The 21577-nt window shown below is 47.0% G+C and overlaps 1 protein-coding gene across 4 annotated transcripts in view; it reads left to right on the top strand.

The window, feature by feature from the left end:
- The window catches only part of RHBDL3 (rhomboid like 3), a 42640-nt gene continuing 21063 nt past the window's right edge, over nucleotides 1-21577 (top strand). Inside the window, exons 1-3 of one of the 4 annotated variants that reach the window (XM_032448319.1) lie at nucleotides 1-129; nucleotides 3068-3091; nucleotides 16622-16705. In XM_032448319.1, the coding sequence (XP_032304210.1) occupies nucleotides 10-129; nucleotides 3068-3091; nucleotides 16622-16705 (228 nt within the window). In that variant the 5' untranslated portion in view covers nucleotides 1-9. Of the gene's footprint in view, nucleotides 130-3067; nucleotides 3092-16621; nucleotides 16706-18621; nucleotides 21214-21577 lie in introns of those variants that run through there. The other 3 variants (XM_015879879.2, XM_015879881.2, XM_015879880.2) reach the window with 3 other exon arrangements.

Raw genomic sequence — 21577 nt, 5'->3', positions numbered from 1 at the left:
TTTCCAAGCATGGGAGACAGGCTGCCGGAGCCTCACGCCAGCTCTTCCCCTGCTGTGGCTGCCGGCTCAGAAGCGGAAGAAATCGAGGTGCTCGACTCCGAGGATGTCCTACCTATGGCCGCAGAGGATGTAAGTTTCCTTTGCTCAATGTCTTCACCCCTTTCCTCCGTGCCTGGTTAATCGGCTCAAGCTATTTATATATGAAGTCCGGGCCGGGGGGAGGAATAGGGCCGGTGACCCTCTAGGACAAGGTAAAGGCTCCGGCTCCATCCCCGCCGCTCCCTGCCCCGCTCTCCCCTCGCCGCCGGGTAAATGCGGGCTCCGGGAATCGGCCCCGTCCCGGATAAGCCCCGGCTGCGCTGTCCTGGCCGGACCCCCCTGTCTGCACGGAGCCGGTGGGAGCTGCAGCCCCGAACGAGATGCGGCTGCCGGGCTGCAGGCGGGGGGAGCGGAGCTGAGCGCGGAGGCGTCTCTGGAGGCAGGAGAGGGGACAAGCCTCGGCTTGAGGGGCTTCCCGGGGACAGAGGGCTTTTCCAGAGTCCCAGCCTCTCGGAGGTGACTGATGTGAACACTCCCCGTTTCCACTTCCAGCTCCCGAACAACAGAAGGAAGTTTTCCCCCTGATTCGGCAGCCTCCCTTCACCTTCAGGGCTCCGATTGCACCTGAGGATAGGTTAATTCGGTACCATTCTGTCTCTGCTCACCCAGCCTAGAAGGACACCGAGTGGTCCTGCGTGCTTTGAATCAGCTCCTGCCGGGCTGAGCAGCAGAGCCAGCAGAGCTGAGCTGGTCGTTCTGCATCTGCCAGAGGCAAGAGCTCGCTCTGCACCTGTCTAAGGGGGGATGAATGCGAACAGATCCTGCATTCTTGGTGCATCCTAGGACTGCTTACACCTCTCCTTCCCAGCAAACTCTGGGACGTGTCTGCTCAGCCTGCAGAGATAAGCTCAGGCTCTGCGCTCCGTACACATGATGCAGTGATACTGAATGTCTTTCTGGTGGGCTGCCTCTAGGACCTGGCACTGGGTGAAAGCGGCGCTTGTAGTTTAAGCTTCCAGCAATGGCACATCTCCTTTTCCCTCTATTTCTATGGTGTTGCTAGTGGAACCCGCATGGGGCTGCTTAGGGGCAGTGCTGACTCCTGATCCTCCCAGCCCCTTCTGAGTCCCCTAGAATTTGGTTGCTGAATTTTCCTCCCAGAGGGCAGCAGTGGAAGTGCACTTGCCTGCCGGAGCTGCTTTCCCCAGGCTGTATTTGTTAGTGCTGTACGTTCAGAAAGAAGCACGTACTGCAGTTTGTCCTCTGCTACAAAACCGCCGGGCAGTTGGCACTGGATCATGCCCAGTCAAGGGGATATGTAGTTTTCAGGGGAAGGGATGGCTTCCAAGGAACTTTCAATGAACGTGTTTCCAAATCCAAGTTCTTCCTTGCGTCTGACTGTGACCTTGTAGGAGAATTGTGCTTTTGTGCCCAAGAGAAGTGAAGTGCTGAGTGCCTGGCAGGACTGGGCTCCTGGCTCAGTGGGCAGGCTGGGAGCTTTCCTCAGTGAAATCTAGATTATCATCATAGTTCTGCTACTGACATGCTGCTCGACCTTGAGGTAGGACAGCTTGGGTCTGATCCAGCTCGCAGTGTTACTTACGTTGGGATCTGCATTGTTATTTGACTCTTGTACCTTATTTTATCGACTGCAGGAAACATAGCTAGGGCCTGCAGTTGCATTGCTTATGGGAAGCTGCTGAGACCTGGCAACAGATATGGCAGAAGCTTGAGGTATCGTGTATCATCTGCAAGTCAGAAGAGCGGTGCAAATGCCCTCCTTCTGCACAGCCAAGGATTTCCTGCTGAAACAAGCAGGCTGCTGAGCATCATCCCTGAAAATTCAGGCTGCTCTGTGCTGGTAGTGTGCTCCCCTGGGATGTAACTGGGGGCTGATTTTCTGTTATTACATTTGAGAGTCTGACGTGAGCTTTTCTGCTTGGCCAGCAAGAGCTGACCCGAGGTTAGCTCTTTGTATGTTGTTAGCCACAAAAATATTACACAGTGGATACTTGGCTGTTACAGCCTTGACAGCGTGTGAGAGCTCAGCTGTGATGTCATTACAGCACTCAGAGCAGCATTTCACAAGGCCAGGATTCAAGCAGTCCCAAAATGTTCTCTTTAAACTGCTGGGCTGATTTATGATGATGAATGGGAGTTTATAAATGGATGTGGATACGGGGAAGGTGGGGACCAACAGCTGAACTGATTAAATGGAATTCATTGTCCTGATACCCCACTGTCACTCCAGTCAGTTCTGCTTTAGATCAGCCTACCAAGGGAAAGAAAATATTCTTAAGAGAGTTGGATATGACTCTCACCAGAGCTTTCTGTTGCATATATCATAGTGAGAACTTGTAGAGTGTTCACATGATAGTCTGCATTGAAATGGATCTTCTTTCAATGCACAGCTTTTAAGACAGATCTGGAACAGAAGTTATGGGAGTAAATCCATGTCATAGATACTCTCCATCCTTCTCCCCTTCCATCTTATACAAGAATTACCTATTTTTCAGATGTGGACAGATGTGATTCTGAGACCCGATGGGTTATCACAGGCCTTGCAGCAAATCCTTGCTGGAGTCAGCAGCAGGCAGAGGGCTCAGAACCAGACAGGGCAGACTGTGGGTCAGTGCTGGGCCACAGTGACCTGTAAAAGCATTGCTGTCTCCTCCCTCCCCTCAACGTACACCAAGCTGTCTTGATCCTGGTGGATAAAAAGCCTTTTATTCCTTGCTTGCTTGCAAGTAGACAAAGCAGAAGAAAACAGAATTAACACATGAATGTTCTGAGTTCCTCTTAATTTGGATTTGTAAATGAAAACTCTACTCCCTGTGGTTGGTAGATTCTCCTGCCTCCTCCCCCCGGAAGGGTAGGTGCTTCTGGGATGAAGAAGGATATTGGAAATGGCACTAAATCATTTGGTTATTTCTCCGTAGAATGTATTTCTACAGTTTATTGCATATTAATGTCGTTGCTCTTATACCTTCTTTTCTTCTTTTTCTTCCCTTTATGCTTTGCCTCTCAGCACTGGAAAGCTCTGTTTGATCAGGTATGTGAACAACTGATGTATTGTTTCTGTCCTGTGAGCAAAGAGTGGAACCCTCAATTTCCTCTGCACTAGATTTTGTGTGCTTTTAACGTACCATCCAGGAGCTCCGTGTTCCCAGTTCCCAGCATGCAAGTCATTATCATCATTACTGCTGTGGGCCTTTGTTCCTCATCAGAGCTGCCAGGGGCAAAAGCGGCCCAACCCAGCTGCCCTCCCAGCACAGCTCTGGGCAGAGCTGCTGCAGCGGGTGCTCTGACCACTGCACTGTAGCCAGGTGAAATACACACGGCTCTGTAGAGCTCTGAGTTAGAGCTGCTGAGAATTTGGGCTGCAGATTCCAGTTTGTAAATTATGCTTTTAGCTGCTTTAACTGACATGTTTGCTTTCTGGTGTTCCTTCCATCTGCCAGGCTGAAATGTGAAGCAGCTATAAACTGAAGGGTTTTTCTAGGGTTGACTTGTTTCTAAACTGCACTGCTCTCTGGGTGGTGGTCATAAACTTCTGTGCCTTTGTATGTCTGTGTAAGGGTCACCTTCTGAAAGTGAACTTACGGTGATGCTGGCATTGTCCTGGCACTGCTAAAGTTCTGATGGGCTTTTGTCCCCACATTACAAGGAAGTAATCTTGCTTCTGTATGGCTGAACTGCAGAGCTGAAGGCTGCTGTGCAGCGTCTGCAAAACAATGTTCGTAGTTCCTTGGGGGTCTTGTTATCATCCAGACAGAAACTAGACCGTGGTTCTGGTGAGTGCATGTTTCCATGTGCTCAGCCTTGACCAGCTGCTAATCCACGTGTCCAGACTGCAGTACATTTGATGTTGCTCAGCCAAGCAACTGGCAGTGAGGAATTAGGTTACTATGACTGCTGCACACAACTCAGTTGTGAGGTGTTTGAATTTGCCGGGGCTCGTAGGAAATGCTGCTCCTCCAAACATGGGTTCAAGACAAGTTGTTTGTGATCTGAGCTGAATGTTTGCTGCAGCCACTTGGAATTCTCTCCTGTCTCTAGAGTTGGACCTTATTTGGAGTCTGATTCTACCAGCATCCTTTGAAGTCATTGAGTCCTTGTGGGATGGGGATCTTGGCTGGTAGCTACCTCAGACTCAAAGGACAGAATGGGTAATTTCCCCCTGGACTTGTATGAATAGTAGATGTCTTTTTTGGGGGGGCTGCAGAGACAGGACTCTGATAATTAGCTATGTTTCAATTAGGACTGCGGTGGAAATCTAAGCCTTGTCTGTAAGGCTTTGTTATCAAAGAGAATGCAACCTGTGACTGCTGGTTGTGAGTCCTGAATACATCAATAAGGTCCTTGTTGCCCGTGGGCAAAGCCGAGGAGCTGACGTCTTCCTGGAGAGCAATATCAGCTCTGCAATGCAATTAGCCCTGCAGTGAATTACAGGATGCTGTTTGTCATGGAACAAGGTTGCTATCCCAGCAGCTCTGTGTTGGTAGGAGAGAACGTTTTGTTTACTTCTAACTGGCAGACGCGTGTCTCTATGTGAAACATGAGGACAGTCTTATTGCAGCTCTGCTGGGAGATACAGTCTGGCATTATGTATGTGTAGTGGGGAAAGGAGTGGCCAAAGATTTATGTGCCCTGTGCAAGTTCAACTTGTGGGCTGGGACCAAACTTAAGTCACCTGTTCAGCTGGGGCAGTGGGCTTCTGCATTCAGCACCTCCCAGCAGGGCAGCAGAACAGGAGAAGACCCTGGGGAAAGTATCAGAGCAGTTGGGGACCCTCCCCCCTCATCACCTGAAATGAAAAATTCAGAACTTCTGGGTGAGTATTGCTCTCAGCCTTAAAGCGGTGCTCTTCCTCGTTTTTAAGAAGTAAAAACTAAGATTTAGCAAACCTGCAGGTCCAGCTCTGCTTCCTGGGCTTTGATGTTCAAAGAACCCCCCCCCCCAGAACAAAATCCAGAGTGTTTAGGGGGGTCAAGACTTCACCCAGGAGTTTGGGAGCTGGTGGATAGGCAGCTTTCCAGTTCTGCAGCCAGAAAGCTACAGCACAGCTGCTGCTTCATGCCGTGCTGAAGAGATGCATTTTTTATGATGAGGCCATGGCCCTCGGGCAGCTCTAACTCACTTTTATATGGGAACTCTTATAGGGTTTCATACATTTATTTATTGTGCTCATAAACACCCTCCACCCCCCACACACATTAACTCTGCATCTGCTGCCTTCTACAGAGCCTGCACCATCACCAAGCACAGCACAGGCTGTGTGGAATCCAGGCTCTGAGCAGAGCAAAGCACTGCCTTTCTCTGTTCTCCACTGCACTTGGGACTGTATTTGCTTATTCTTCAGTGGCCAAAAATGTTCTATTTTGCTTATCTTCAGATAATCTTAAAAGTGAGACAGTCCTGGCAGGTTCATGCTTCTGTGTGCTACTAAGATCCCTCGTTAATTCCCTTGCATGCATGTCCTATTTGAATTCAAGCTGGATGATTGCTCCTGCTTTGCTATGTCCTTTCTAAGGCCTTGGGTGCCCTTCTTTGCCTCTGTGTCCCCTGTGTCCCTGCTTTAGAGGAGACTGTAGCTAATCAGTATTATGCAGCCATCGGCCATACTGGGTGAAAGGGACTATCTAAGAGGATGTTGTTCTTTATTAGGACCAACCTGCCTTCCAGAGGTGGCTTTTAGCTGCATTAGATGCCAGGAGCTCCCGTCATCTCCATCCCATCCCTGTGGCTGATGTGATTTCAAGGGTGAATTTATAATATCAGCCCTCATCTTGGAGTTCTCACTTCTTCTCACCCGTACCTCGGTGTGTCGTCATGACAACAAACTTGTTTAAAATAGCCCCACACACAACTCTCCCCAAAGACCCTCCTCTCTGGCGCAGCACCTTGATTCTATTGCTTGTCAATCCAGGCTGTGTTTTTGTTGCAGCTGCTTTAGGAATCCTGGATTATTTCCTGAGACTCGCACGTGGGTGTGATGGCAACAGATGAACAGAGTTTATGGGGAATGCAGAGAGATGCCAAGTTACCCGGTCTGTGTGGGCAGCTAATGGAAAAGTTGAGCTCAGAAATGAGGCTGCATGATTGTGGACCAGGCGTGTGCTTGTCAGGAAGGGTTCAGGGGCTGACACTGCCAGCAGTGGGTGCAGCTGAACCTGCTCTGTCTTAAAGCATTAAAATGTTCTTGAAAATGTGCTGCCTTTGCAGCCTCCTTAAATCCAGGGCTGGTTCCTGCATGGCTGAAACTGCAAGAAGCAATCCTTAAAACCAGGCCAGCTGTGATCGTGGTTGGTAGTAACTGAGAAAGGGAATTATTTTGAACTTGATGAACTCTCATGTTAACCGTGCCCCTTTTCTCAGGATAGGCTTTAACACAGCTGAGCTATTTCCCATGCTGTAAAAGAAGCTCCAGTTTGTTTACTGGGACACTGTTGAGCATCACATCACACTTTGACAAGTTTCCCTGGCTGCTGTTGCTGGCTGAGGGCTGTGGCTGAGGCTGGGAGCTCTCTGTGGGCACTGGTTTGTGCCTGGTGATTTTACTGCTTTCTGACCACTCGTGTTGCCTCACTGGTTGTTGTGGCTTCACTGGGAGCAGGCAGAGGAGAAACTGCAAGGTGGGGAATAGGAAACGATGTCTGTGTGAGCAGCAGCTTTGGGGGGAGTCATGTGCTGCCTTCAGGTTGTTACCTGGATTTTGGACTTCTGCTCTCCCTTTAGATTAGGGCCCATCAAAGCATTATGTCCACATTTGGGCAGAGTGGTGCTGCTAAGAGGTTAAGGGAACTAGAAATAGGAAACAGTCAAATTTTGTTACTTTCCCATCTGTATTAGGAGACAGAATCAGAGGTGCTGGTGGGAAGGCTGTTCAGAATGACAACAGATTAGCACCCAGGCCTTAAAACCACGGTGTGCCCTGTCTGCTTATTGGACACATCTATGAATGTGACTAGAAGCTTTCTCCCTTTTCCCCCCTTCCGCCAAGCTGTGCATTGTAAGGGGGAAAGACACTTTACAAGGGTCTCTTGGCAGTGCACAGAAGGGGTTCTGCATCTGCCCCACGCCTTGAAGTCTAATCTCATTTACAGTTGTCAGCGTGGGCTGCTGGAGGAGCTGAAAGGCAAAGGACAAGGAGTGAGAATAGATTAGTCTCAAGCAGAGGGCACTGGGGGTGCACCTGCCTCTGCCCCGCTACCTTGAGGAGGGGCTGCAATGGCAGCTGGGCATGTGTCATCTGCTGCTCTTTGAGGCGTCGGGCCATGGAGCACACGATTAATGACTCAAGGGGCTGGGCTTTTATGAATGATAAAGCCCTGGGATTTAGGCAGGGCTCTCAGGCCTCTTTTTTTTTCTGAGCAACGCCATCACTTTACATTTCTCAAGTGTCATTTTGGGTGCAGGGAGCTGCTGTCTGTGACCACAATGCTTGCCTTTCTCCTCCCTCCCCAAACTGCGATGACCTTTGTCATGCAGCATTAACCCTTTGACTCCTTCATTTTGGGGTTAGGAAAAAAAAAGATTCCCTTCAAATTCATTGCCCTGTGGACAGTTTTGAAGGGAAGAACAGGCTGGTAATAGAGGATCTAGTTTTGCTGAAGGAGATTGGTTAGTTGATGCTGTCTGGATTGTCAGAGGCTCTTCTGAATGCAGCAGGAAAAGGGAGATAGGGATTTATTTTCCCTTTAGTCAAGGAAGGAAACTGAGGCACTGAGCAGCAAGTGCTTCTGCTGGATAATGCTTTGTATTTCGCCTTGTCTGAATCAGCCTCTTTCTGTCCCCAGCGTTGTTACAGTGGATGGCAATCTCCCAACACTCCAGGGCTTATGCCAAGATTTGGCTTTTTGCCATGATAGCCTGGAGTGACTGCTCAGCATGAGAAAGCTACCTGGGGATCATTAATCTTCCCACTTCTTGCAGGGTGAGCAGCAAAAATTCACAAAGTTCCTGCTTCAGATTCCAACACCACTGCACGCTGATCAGCAGCCAGACCCTGAGTTTGATGTAAGTCCCTGCAGCACAAATGGTTTGTGATCAGCCACACCACCTCCCCTTTCCCTGGCTATTGGGATACTCCTCTCTGCAGTCCCCACCAGCTTGTGTGCTGACAGTTGGCTTTGCGTGACAGCCTTGAGCATGAAGCTGGAAGAAAAAGCCATCACTATGAACCAGATGTAACAAATGCGGCACAGTGAAGCTTGTGCTGGTTGAACTAGGCTTCTCCTGAAATGCTTTAAGGAATCTTAAGAGACTCACTGAAAAGCACATGGACGCTGAGTCAGTCTTACACAGCTCGTGAGTTACTGGCAGCTTGCTGTCTCTAGGTCTGTAGAAGGAAGGCTTCCTACTCATTACACATTTGTGTACCTTTGCTGCCTGAGCTTCCTGAAAACCCGTGTGTTAGAGAGAAGCATCTGAGGGGCACAGCAAGCTGCATTCAGGCCGTGGTATCCCTGATCCCAGCTGCAGTGAGAGGCTGTGGTAGCTGCACTCGGCAATTCCAGCTGAATGTGCTGGGTGGGTTTTAGGCACATAAATCTTTGCTAATGCACTGTTCTCGAATCCTGTCTTGCACACAGAAAATCACTGAAGCAAACAGAACATTTAAGCCTTCGTGTTTAAAAAGAAAGGAGGGGAAAAAAAGCTGTAAACACAGACTGGATTGATGCCATTCTGCAAATCAGCTGGTGTATAGTGCTCTGGCTATGTGCTCTGTTATGATAGAGGGGAGAGAGGAGGAAGAGATCATCCTGTCTCCTGAGGAGCAAACCCAGCTGCCTAGCGAGTTGAAATGGTTTGGAGGTGTTTTTCCAAGCCATCAGCATTTATGTCTTGGCATTTACAGGCCTTTTAAATTTACTCTCTACTAGACCTGGGAAGTGTGTAGTAGGAAGATGATGTTCTTGTTGCCTTCCTTTATTTGCAGAGAACACAAATGTACCCGGGCACACTTGCAAATTAAATGCAGCATTGGGCATGTTTGAGTTTGGCAGCAGCAGAGAAGTTGTGATCTCTCTCTGCCACCTTGTTAGATATCCTACAGTGTGTTGGCCTGAAATCACCTTGGTGCCAATGCACCTGGAGACAAAATATCTGGAGTCCCAGTGATGGGCTGAGCTGTTCCAAAGCTCTCCCTGAAATGTGGCAATTCAGCTCCCTCAAACTCCTTTGAATACCCTTGTCTCCCACACGTGTGCCCTGCATACTGCATCCTTCCAGCAGCTACCTGGTAATTCTGAGTCTGCAAAGTGTGCATGTGTTTTAGTGGGTTTGGTCTTACTTATTTATTTACCTATGGGGTGTTCTGTTGGAGTAGAGCTACCTTGAGACTGACATTTTGCCTTGGGCTGTCTTCCGCAAGGGCTGCTGCTGCTGTCTCATCAGCTGCTCTAGGACAAACACAGAACTTCCTGATAGCAACTTCTCTTCCATGTTTGAAAAGCACAAACCAGTGAAGAGTTGTAGATCTGTGGATGTGACCTCATTTAGCAGGTACTGATTAACAGAACCAGTGGGCTGTTCTCTGTGCCACAGAATTATCAATAGAATGCACAGAAATCTCACACGGACCTTGAGTTCCTTCAGCTCCCAACATTAAACTCCCAGCACTAGCAAGATGCAGAGGATGTATGTATTCTTAGTATATGTTCCTGTTGCTTAGGAACAGCTGTCTGCAGTGACCCTGTGTTGCTGGTGAGAAGAGTAATGATGTATGAAACTGATGTTAAACAAGCAAGATCAATCTTCCCCCTAGGAACTGTTCTTCGTGTTCTTTGATACTTGACATCCTCTGTAAGTAGTGCGTACTCTGGAGTTTCCTGAGTTGCAAGAGGGAAAAATAAGTGAGGTAGTTGGAGGCAAAGCTGTTTGTGACTGCCATCATACGTCTGTTGGTGTGATGGAACTGGAACCTTCTGCTGCAGTCACTGCCTTCCACAGCACAGGGAGAGGCCAAAGCCACATCTTTGTGTGAATGAGTGCGGTGGTCAGTTTGTCTACCTGATGGACTAAATAGGAAACAGCTTCTGTGGCAGGGACAGTAGCAGCCTGACTTCATGTGAAAGCTGAGTCTGGCAAGGTTGTAAATGCTGAAAGGTCTTCAACAGGACAGGTGCATAGGGCTGCTTCTCCCAGAATGATGATAGCTGGAATATCTCTCAAAGGACTGTAATGTGTTTGAAACAGATCTTTCAACCTTATTCCCTCTGTGGCCCCAGAGCTGAGAGTTGCCCTTGCTGCATTGATTTATGGGATCATTTAGGATTGGTGCTGGTGGCCAAGAAGAGCTAGAACAGAAAGTCATTTGCTAGCTGCTGATTTATGGCCATAGTAAACAGTCTTGAAAAGCACAGTGAGAATTTTCTGGACCTTATGCAGTTCCAGCTGACTGGTAGCTCCAGGCTGTTATTTGACCATGCGGAGTAATAAAACTAATTAAATTTCAGGCCTACCACAAAACCAGCTAGTTCATGCAAAAAATTACTCTGCACTTGCCAGCAACAGTGACTTTATAGGCTTACAAACCTGTATTTAATGACCAAACATGTAGTATGGTGCGTGAAGTACGGCATCTCTCTGCTGTACCACTACAGGATGAAGGAGTCTGTCTGCACCTACCTGGGGGAGGGTAGTTCCTCCCTGCTGGGGGAAGGGGTTGTGTGCTGGCCAGTTCTGTGTCTAGATTTCATACTGGCAGAATCTCTTTTTCTCGTGTCTTGGTAAGATAATTGTCATGATTGTCAGTAGCAGAGCAGATAATTGGAATCTGGAAGAGTCCGTCTCAGAGAGAAAAGCTGTGAGGTAATGAGATTTAAAAAAAATATTTATTTACAAGTTTTCCCTTCTTTTTCTGATGGTTGTGCTTGAATTGTCATGGCACTCGGTGCCAGATAGCACGCATCTATCCCAAGCTTTGGTTTTCTTCTCCAAGCTGAGTGTTATTGCAAAGCTATTATTTGACCTAAAAGAATTGTGTGCATACTCGCTGCTATAGAATACTGCTTTTTCACACATCAAATCAAGTCCCTGTAGATTTTCACCTCCCTCCCAGATCTGGCAGACAGTGAAAAAGGGAGCTATTTTTACTCTGAAATGTTCTGTTTCAAACGCAGAGTATTAAATGTAGTTTTTTCCTGACAGGCTTCATGGCTGATTGCTGTAAAGCTCCATAACTTTAAAGAAAGGAGAAAACTTCCTACAGGAAGGGAAAATGTTGGGATTTTGGGACTTGATAGATCAAGTGGGTCTTTCTGCCTGACCTTCATCTTCATCTTGGTGTTGCATGCCAGATATGGCATAATGGCTCAGATCTGATTAACCTCCATGACTTTATTGTGTGTCTTGATTGGATTATATGAGGAGTTTTTTTGCCATTTTCTTAAACAGGTGCTTATTGCTCTGAGATCTGAGGCAGGCAACAAGTTAGAGTGGCTATGCCTATGAATAAATGAGTGGTGTTTGCTTCTTCCCCACTGCTCACTTAATTCTGCCCTTCCTTTCTGCATATTTTCTGTAGCTGATGCCTGTGAGATGTGCCTGGGTGAACAAGGTGTGGGCCTCACCCAGCAGCCTGGGTGCTGGACACAGAGCACCTGAGTGCAGGCTGCAGTTCTGTCACTTATGGGAAAGACTTCTGATGAAACTCTGCATTAACCTTCCATATTCAGTTCATTTTTTTTTTCTCTGAACATTTTAGTTACAAATCAGGGCTTGATTATTCTGCACTGTACATGTTTTGATTTTGGTTCTGGTTTTGCTTGTATCTCATAGCAGTGGCTGTGGGCTGTTGGGAGTTGTCCTTATTCAGCACTGCAGTGGGCCTCCTTCAAGGACTTTGAAGCTCATTTTCCAGTGTCAGTTCATTTAATTTCACAGGTTGGAGCAGGGAATAAGATCACTGATCATGTCCTGTTACAGCGGAGGACAGGCTGCTACAGACCTAAAAAGGGGCTGGAGACCCTTGGATTTGTGATTGCCCCTCACTCCCCAAGGTGCCGCCCAACTGCATAGTGCCCAGTTGAAAGAAAGGAGAATGCTTTTACATGACATTTATCCCATGTCCATCCGTCTGCTGACTTTTATTTCAACAGACTTGAAATTGAAATCTTTCTACTTGCTGTAGCTGTAATTGCCTTGGGTTGGACACTGGAGGGGCTCATCCACCTATGTAGGATGACAGAAGGTGCACATGCTGCTGAGAAGCTCTCTTTCATCTGTGCACAAAAAAAAAAGTGAATTGTAGGTGTGATATCAGATCCCTGCTCTGTACTGTGGCAAAGAATAGATGTACCAGCACTGCTTTAGCTGTTACAAGATCAAGAGAGCTGTTACGTTAAGGATGATAGTATTTAATGTCTGGTTTGGCAAAAGGGCTGAGAATTTGTCTAGGGTTGTGAAATATGTCCAGGTAAACTGTGTTCCATAGTATGCAGTAGCATAGGCTTTAGTGACCTGGTGAATGTAGGATGTTCCCTCCTTGCATGGATCTTGAGTGCATTTCAGTTGTGAGCACTGCATGTATTGCATTTACAATTTCCGGAGTGTTCATTCTCCCATTGCATCTGGGGAGTGATGCCTTCATGGGGTGTGTGTTTGTAAGACATGGACTTTGTGGTGCTTCATGTAAAGCAAATGTGACCATTAAGATGAATTATGGTGGGCATTAGTTTCCTTTTTTTCAGATTTAATGTATTAATGTATTTCACATCCAGTGGCCCCTCAGCAGCTTGCAGGCTGGATATGTAAATTGGGAGCTGCAAAGGATGTCTGATCCATTAATAGGTGGAATTTGATGCTCATAGAAATTAATGCATTTAAGGTTGTGTGGCAATGGCTGGCTTGAATTTTTAAGTCGCCTGAATATCTCTTGTTTGAATTCAGTGGCTCAGGCTATATTTGCTACAAAAGCAATGCAGATAGAGTGGCCATATGGTTATAGAGGGGTGCCTGTTTTATCTGCGAGTATCACTTACACTGTTTGTATATCAAATGTTATTCCAAAGAAGCTGTGAAAATGTGAAACTCGGTGATATTTGAAAACAAAGCATCACAGTTCAGATTCATGGTGTCCGTGGGAATAAGTCCTTGGGGATGTATTCATAAACTGTTCTTCAGGGAAGATGAGTTTTAGTAGATTCATTTTCATTATTAAGCATCCATGGTGGGATGTACGTGACTGGAAGGGTTCTGCTGGTCTGTACAGATCTGCCACTGTGGGCTTTTACACACAAGACAAAATCATGGCCCCTCTGAAGGGTTGCCCCTTTGCTTCCTTTGGGCCCCATGCTGATTTCATTACTAATTTCAGAAGGGTAAGGACTTTTCCTGATTTATTATTTTTAGTGTTTCTTTAAGCACAAAGGCATAGAATTATTTGTTTTATTTTGAGGATTTTATTAAAGCAAACAGCATTCACCCCTCCTGGGAAAGCGTTTATGTGATAAATTTCAGTTTTCAAGCACGTGAGGTGGTGGTAATGTTAAGAGCTTCTCTCTGAAATCATCGCTGCTTCTCACTTTTCCCTTGAGCTATGAGACACAAACACTTCAGTTCTTCTTTGCTTAATGCAAACCTGGGGTGAGGAATAGAAGCAACAAATACACAGAGAATGTTGTGATATGCACTGCAGAGCTGTGCTAAGGAGAAAGATCATTCAAGCCTAGATATCCCTTTTTCCCCATGGATTCCAAGGTTATTTTAATTAGTGAAGCACCAAGCTTTGGGTGGGGCAGCAGGGGTTTGCAGTCTGCTATGGGTTGGTCGATGTGGTAGTTTATGTGGTAACTGTGCTGAAGTTCTGCTATTGCCTGACTTACCCTATTTTTGAAGATGGCTTCTGCTGAAATGTCTGTGCATAGAAAGAGCTGAATGAAAAACACTTCCTCTGTGATGGGGAAATACTCAGAGTTCACATCTCGTACCAGTGGCAGGTCTGTGTTTATCCTGAGTGGCACAGAAGTAATGCAGGTCTCAGAGCAGCTTTACAGCTGGGCTGCATCTACTTCCTTTCAAGCGAGAAGAAATAGTGAGACTGACTGTCACTGCCTCACATGTGCTGTAGGTGCAGTGTATTTGCTGTCCTGTGTGTGTCTATATGTAGTGGTTACTGTGGGGCTGAACAACGCTAAAAATCTTGCCTGCATGTCTCCTGTCCAGCTCCCCCAAGACTTTCACTGTGATGAGCTGAACCTGGTTGTATTTGTTTTCCATCTGTCCTTTCATCCCTCATCTTTGCTATTGTTAATTGTTAGCATCTGGCTTGAAAGATTGCCTCTTAGCGTGGTGCTGATGGGATGGTTGCACAGAGGATTAAGGCTGGAGTGGATTGATGAGAGGCAGTCTCCTTACAGAGGGAAGTTTGCCAGTTGTGTGCAGGCTCATTGCTGCTGCTCTTCCAGTTACTCCAGTTCACGTCAGGTCACAGGAAAGCGCTGGTTGCAGCTCCACTCCCCTCACTGCAGCCAGCTGCTGAGATGTGGCCTCATGCACCCAGCAGCTGTGTGGCTCTACAGGACTCTCTACTTCAGCTGCATCGCCCCGTGGAAGTGTTGTCGTACCTGCATCATTGGGTGGTTTTCTACTGTGCAATTGCAGTGCTTTGATCAAGGATGTGGGTAATGGTAACAACACCGTGGGGCACAGGCAGTAGCTGAGATGTCATTCCTTACTGCAGCATGCTCCCTAGGGGGCAATATGTCTGTAAATCACACAAGTGCTTTCCTGCAGCTTTGCTTGCTTTCCGTTACCACTTTGGCTGCCAGGATCCTGAAAGCACAGGCTCCTGCACTTCTAAAAGTACTTAGCCTGTATTTCCAGTGCCCTGAAGCACAGCTGAAGGCCCCACTAAGCTCACTGAATTCAGGCCCCCGAGAGATTATATTTCTTTTTGCTTTATTTGGTTTGCTTTCCTGTGGAATCTGCCTTTTCCTTTACACGCACAAGATGCTGGGGAGAATCCGCTGACATTTCAGAAGATAGGAGCTTTCCTCTTGCTCTCAGTTTCTGATCTGTCCCTGACAAGGCCTCAGAAGCTCTTGTTGTCCTTTCTCAAAGGGGATATGTATCCTACCATTAACCAAACTGAATCTGTTTCCTTGCAAGTACACTGTGAGGCCTGAAGGCACATTTACTCCTTGCTTTCAATTGAGATGTCCCATAATTAGGACTAACTGGCAGAAACTCTGTACTTTCAAGCTCCTGTATCAGGAAGGGTTTCCGTGTGTGTTGGTGCTCTCAACAGTAAGAGTTGTTCCAACAAATAATAAATAAATACAAACTCCTCTCTCTTCTATCTGTTCTTCATCCCCGTGTCCTTTTGGCCTTCCCCAGCTCTCCCTCCTTTCCCTCCTCAGCTTGCCTTGAAGGGCTGGGAAAGCCGGCGCTGCCGCATTATGTTGCCTGTCTGATTGTTTTGGGGTTGTGTTTGTGCAGGGGAAGGTCACGGTACAAAAAGACCACCAGGCAGGGCTGGGCAGGGGGGGTTCAGTCCCTCTCCATTCAGTCCTTGTGGCAGTGGGTGGGAAGAGTCTTGTTTGTATGACAGGATTTCAGGGGGTGATGACTTTTTGTTTAGGTTTCTTCCACGGCTGCTACATGGGCCCTGGAAGGCTGCAACAACAATAGAGCGCCTATATGAGATTCGTGGGGCTGAAGAGTGCTGAGATAACCAAGAGGCAGAGCAGTCATTGCAGGGCTGGGTGTGTGGATGCTCTGGGTGAGGAATGTGTTATGTTCAGATTTGGCGCTGCGGAAATCTGTGGGCTGAGATCCTTAGCTGGATAAATGCTATGAAAATGTCTCTTTTTGTGGAATAAAGGTTGTAAGGTGGGGGAACAGCTCCATGGATCTGTTGTAGTGGCTTTGCCTCCCTGAGTATTTTTCAATCTTTTCCAGTCAATGCCTTTTATTTGCAGTATCTGCCTCATTCCTTGCCTATCAGCTCCACACTTCCGAGAGTATCACTGCTTTTAGACAGGACTTGCTGTCCTATCATCACTGTCCTCGTAGCCGTCTCTTGCCCTCCACCCTTACAAAACATCTCAGTCTGTATTTGCTGTTGGCTTATATGAAGACCAGCATTGTCAGGGAGTCATTTCAACTGTCGTGAGTTCATCTGTGTAAGAAGATTGACCAGCCTGTGACAGTGCTTTTACCTTGGCCATCTGATATGGGACACTTAGATCTGGGGAGCAGGAAAGAATTACAATTCCATCTGGATGTGGGTTGGTGGGGGGGAGCAGTTTGGTCCCTTTCTTTGAGGATGCTGCAGCCTTCCTTCCTGGAAGGGGATGACTTGTCAGTCACTGGCTGCTGGCAGCACAAGTCTGTCTGATTCAGAGGTAACAGCTGCATCTTCCCAGAGACACAGATTCCAGCAACCTCCAGCCTGAGCTCCTGGCTGTCCCATCTAAGAAATCCTTCTCCTGCACAGTATTTATGTATGTATGCATTTATTTTTAGTAGATGCTCCCCGTGTTTGAATGCTTCTAGACTTAGTAGTGAAGTGCCTTGTGCTGTCATTCCCCACAGTACCTGTAACCTCTCCTGCCTGTGTTTGGATTTCTTCCAGAGAACTAGCTGTTCCTGCAGGCAGGCACTAAAGGGAGAGGAAAGCAGCTGGGATGGAGTGCAAATCAGGAAGCAAGCTGAAATGGTATGATCTTTTGACCCAAAGCAATGGCTAGTGCTGTTAGAGCTTGCTTGAACTGCTACAGCTGCGCAGCTCACATTCCCTACATTAAATTAAGAATTATTCATATCTCTCACCTTCCTGCCTAGTGCTGTATGTGACGTGATGTGCTAGTACCCAGGCTAGTAGATAGAGAACTAAGACACACTTCTGTTTGCAGTTACATTTTTTCATGGGCTCAGCTGTCCTGTGAAGCTGAAATGTTCAAGCTTGCCAGAGCATCCTTTCTGCAGACCCTTGCTGTCCCTCTAGCACAGCTGTATGCTTGTGTATTCCTGTGCAAACACACATCAGCCTCATGTCCCTGCTGTTTCCAACAGAGACTCACTTGGGCATCTTGTTTGTGGATATCATCAACCTCAGTGTACTTCCTGGGTGGTGCTTTGACCTTTTGTCTGCTTTAAACCCTACTCTAAAATCCCCCCATGATTATTTGTCAATTTCCAATTTTTACTAGTCTGTTACTAGGTGACAATGTAGGAGTGCCACGTGGAGGTGTCTGGAGCACAGGCATCTTATCTATAGTCACATTTTAAGTCTCCTGCATCCTTGGGTGAATTAGGCCTCTGCCCTGGGTTCATGTTATGTAAACACTAATGACAATTTTCTAATGAATCTTGGCCTTATAGAATTTGAGGGAATTTCCTCTAAATTATCAGCGTTGAAAGCTAAGGCAGATCCATGGGGAAGTCTTGGCATGACTGAAATCTCCAAGTTTTACCTGGAAAAGTTTTGTTTTGAAAAAATTGTCCTGGTGTTAGAAACTGATGGGAAGCTCTGTGGACAACACAGATGATAAGCAGTGTTTCTGTGTTGCACAAGCAAACTGTGTGTAGTTGGATAGTGTCACACTTGCATCTGTTGAGTTGATCCTTGCAATTATCTTGCTGCTTTATCCCACCAGTTATTTCCATGTCACTGGCTCAGTTTTGCTACAACTCCTTTTGACAAGGGCCGTCTGGCCTTTGGTGGCTGCTGTTTGAGTTGTGCTGGGTTCATGAGAATCTGCTGTCTGGGGGCAAAGAAGGTGTCTGATGGTGGAGGGATTATACAGGGGTAGACGATGGTAACGCTGTCTGCTCCAGGCAGCTTTTCTGCTCCTGGATTAAAGTTCATGCTGTGTTACTTGTCTCCCTCCCTTTAAGGCCTTGTTATGTCTGTGTGGGAAGCTATTCTGTTTGCAGTGTTTAACTGTGTGCCACTCTGCGCTCTCTCTGCCTCATTTCTCCTCCCTCTTCCCCCTTCCATTCAAGTAGCATCTTTCACTTTTCCCCATTCAGGCCTGTCTTTGCTCTCTGCCCTGTGTAAAGCTTCCGTGCCTTCCTTACCATTCATCACCTTTTTGCTCATTCACATCCCTGCTTGCCTTTCTCCATTCATCTGGGCTTCCTCTCAGTCCGCCTGGGCTGCCCTCTCCTCCTGCCCCTTCCCCAGTCCTCCTTTTGTGTCTGTGCACTCCCTTTTCTGTGACCGTCTGATGTGCAGCAGTTTGCAGCAAGCTCCATGAGGATGCTCTGCTAGAAGCTGATCCCACTTGGTGGGCTAATTAATCCCCAGTGGGACTGTTTGAAGAAGATTTCTCTCTTGCAGGTGAGAAGACTTCCCACTTTCCAGAGTTGCAAGAATGATGCATGAATAAGAGAAGTATTGCCATGTCCTAAATGTCATTTTCAGTCTGGTCTTCCTGTCTCTCCATCCTGCCTTGTTTTCTGCTTTGTTTTCAGTTGTTGCAGGTCTGGGGTTGGGGGGGTTGAGTCGCTTTAAATTTTCTATTGCCGAGGAACGTGACTTCCATTCTTTCAATTGTGCTAGCTCTCTAGTTATGGTTGTTAACCTGTATCTTCTCCTAACCTATTTCGTTTCCTAAAACGTCTGTATTTGGGCTGTTTGTTCCTGCTGGAAATGTTAGACCTAGACCAGCAAAGCATGCAAAGAGACAAAGCTATGTGGAGATTGGGCCTGTGGTTGTCCTGTTAGTCCGCAGGGCTGGACTTATGTCTGATTTATGACATTCAAGACTGAGCTGTAAGCTGCTGTGCCTGCCTGGCCTATTGCATTGGTTGAGGCTGTCTGTCCAGCAAAATGTGCAATATGACCAGCCCAGGATCAAGATTAAAAATCATATTTCCACCTAAAAATAAATAAATAAATTGTTTTTGAGTGCCTTGGCTTCTTTCCATTAGTCTTAATGCACTTGTATAAATAATAGAAGAGGAAGAAGCAGAACTAGAGAAGGTTCGGTCTATAAACACATCTTTCTGCATGAAGTCTTGTGGCAGAATGGAGGACATCTCCTGCCATCCATGCCATCTCTTTAATCATGTAATTATCTTCCTCATTTTCACTGCTGCATCTTCTTCCTTGTTGCTGATAATGGAACTTCTGTTTACTCTGGCTTCTTTCTGGAGTGTGGCTTTGGTTTCAAAGCCAGCACAGTGGTGTATTTTGAATAATTTAGTTCTGGGTGGCTTGAAGGCTGTGTAATTTCCCAGCTGAGACTGGAGGCTGATTCCTGTAAGTGTTGTGCCAGGAGGCTGATCTGGAGCACGGCAGCAGGATTGTTCAGAGTGGTGGGTCACTGAGGCAGCAGAGGACTGAAAGCTGATTCAGCAGGCCCTGTGAGTGCATCTCGGCTCTCTCCACTCTGTGTCTCAGGAGGACTTGCAGCAGGATACCCACAGACAGAGAAAGGAGAAGGAAGGAGCTGCATTTAAAAATGTTCTTGGTGGCTGAAACGTGGATTTTGGGTACTTGCCTGAGCATTATATGCTTTCCCAGCAGGGAAAGAATTTCCTGGGGTCTCTGAATGCAGGTTTTGCTTGGTCTGTTGTAAATCTGTAGTTGCTTGGACCTGGATCTAAAATTCTATGGAGTAAAAGAGGTAAGAACAGGAATTCTTCATGGTGTCTGGCTGATGGGCCCTTGTCCCAGTCATCGTTGGCTTTGGTTTTGGAAAGGCTGATTAGTTTCTCTGTATGAAACCTTGGCAGAAGGCCATCTATGTTCATGTTCTCCCTTGTACTGTTTGGCCTTGTGGCTTGCTAATTGCACTTTGCTGTTGTAGTTATCACCCTGTCATGCTCTGTAACTACTACCCAGCCTTCACTGTGCAGGGTCATGCAGGCACAGCTACATCACTTTTGCCTTGTAAACAGAGAAGCCAAGGCTCACCCCAAGAAGTCTGCTATGCCAAGGATCAAGCCTTCCCAAAACCTTCTTTCCTGTCTGCTTAATAACTGGACAGCGATGCATTTTCAATCTCCAAAGAAAAGGGAATCTTAGACTAGCTCCCTTCATCTCCACTTTGCCCTGTGCTGCACACAGAGAAACAGTTACACAAATCCAGGTGATGGGCGGTGTGTTCAAGTGCTGAGATAGTGCAGAGCTGGGGTCAGTGTGAGGAGGGCTGACAACCAGGCCTGTCTCTTCCACAAGTGAAGGCACTGCTGAACCATGGAACAACTCCATTTTGAAGGGAGTTAATTGAATCCCCAGCTAACATCCAAATTAGATAAATTTCTTGGAGCCTTGCCCCTTATGAAGAGAGCTTATGATTGGAGTGATACATTCTCTCCGTGCCAAGACAAAGTCCCTCAATGTGAGAATCCATGGTTGGTAGGAAACTCTGCTCCTGGGTCAGATCTGCAATTCCAAACCCAGCCAAGGACCCTCAGACTGTGCCCAGTTCAGCTGTTGATTCTCCAGCTGCACTGATGCCCCAGAGAGCTGTTTGCCAGGGAGCAGAGAAGCAGCTGGCTGTGCTGTGTGAAGCGCCTGCCTTTTCCCAAGACACCCATTGTCTGTCTGCAGTATCAGCCTCCACCCTACTTGCTCACTCAGCCGTGGCTGATGTGTCTTTAATTAAAGAGGAGGAACAATGTGGGATTATTTTCTTTCCTAATCTGGTTTCCTATTTCTATCAGGCTTTGAGCCCCCTCCTCTTATTTTAGTCTTGCAGTGCTGTCCTTGCTTTTATGGAGTGTTTGCTCTAAAATAAGAAATAGGAAAACCAACAAACAAAACCCCCAGCTTGTTTGGGCCAAGGAATTAAGATCTTGGGTCAGATGGCTGCTACAGTCATTAACATATTTACATTTTTGCTTAAGAGCCTGGTTGAGGATCAAGGGAGTTAGGAGTGATTGTCATTGAAATGTGGAGGAAACCTTGCATGAAATTGCCATAAGTATCCCGTTGTTTGGGGGGTGGTGGGGGGGCAGTCAGCCTTCCCCAGCCCTGCAGTGGTTGAGTTGCACTTGTCTGTCCAAGTACACGGGCAGAGGCAGAAGTAACCAAGCATAAGGAAGCCCCTGGGCTGCTTTGGTGCTGGGAGGCTCAGTGCTGTGGGGCTGGAGCTCAGTGCAGCCATGCTGGCTGCCAGACGCCGTCCAGCCTCCCTGTGAGACAAAGGTGCTCGATTGAGCTTGTGGGACAAGTGGATCATCATGGATAAGCACATGAAGCGCCTAGCAAAGGTCAGTTGCCTCTTTTTTAATTGATGGACCCAAGTATTGTGAGTGTGTTATTGCTGGTTGCTTTTGTGGGCTTGTTTTGCAGGACTGGCTCAACTCCTCAATTTCCATGGCTAGTCATGATGTCAAAAGTAGGGTTTGAGGTGGTTTGCAGTGTTGGGATGGATTTTGGGTGTTGTGGTGACAGATTAAAGTGTCTTTATTTGATTGGATATAAAAAAAAAAATATTGAAACAAAAATAAGAGAATCCCCTTACAGCTGGGGTTTACAGTAAAACATTCTGTTCCAGTTTGTTGATGGAAGCTGTGATCCAGTCCTGTTCTGAGGCAGACGTCTTCAGTTCAGATGCCACTTATTTACTGTTTT

Source organism: Coturnix japonica, chromosome 18 (genome assembly GCF_001577835.2).
Source record: "Coturnix japonica isolate 7356 chromosome 18, Coturnix japonica 2.1, whole genome shotgun sequence".
NCBI lineage: Eukaryota > Metazoa > Chordata > Aves > Galliformes > Phasianidae > Coturnix > Coturnix japonica.
This window is presented reverse-complemented; position numbering and strand designations above follow the sequence as displayed.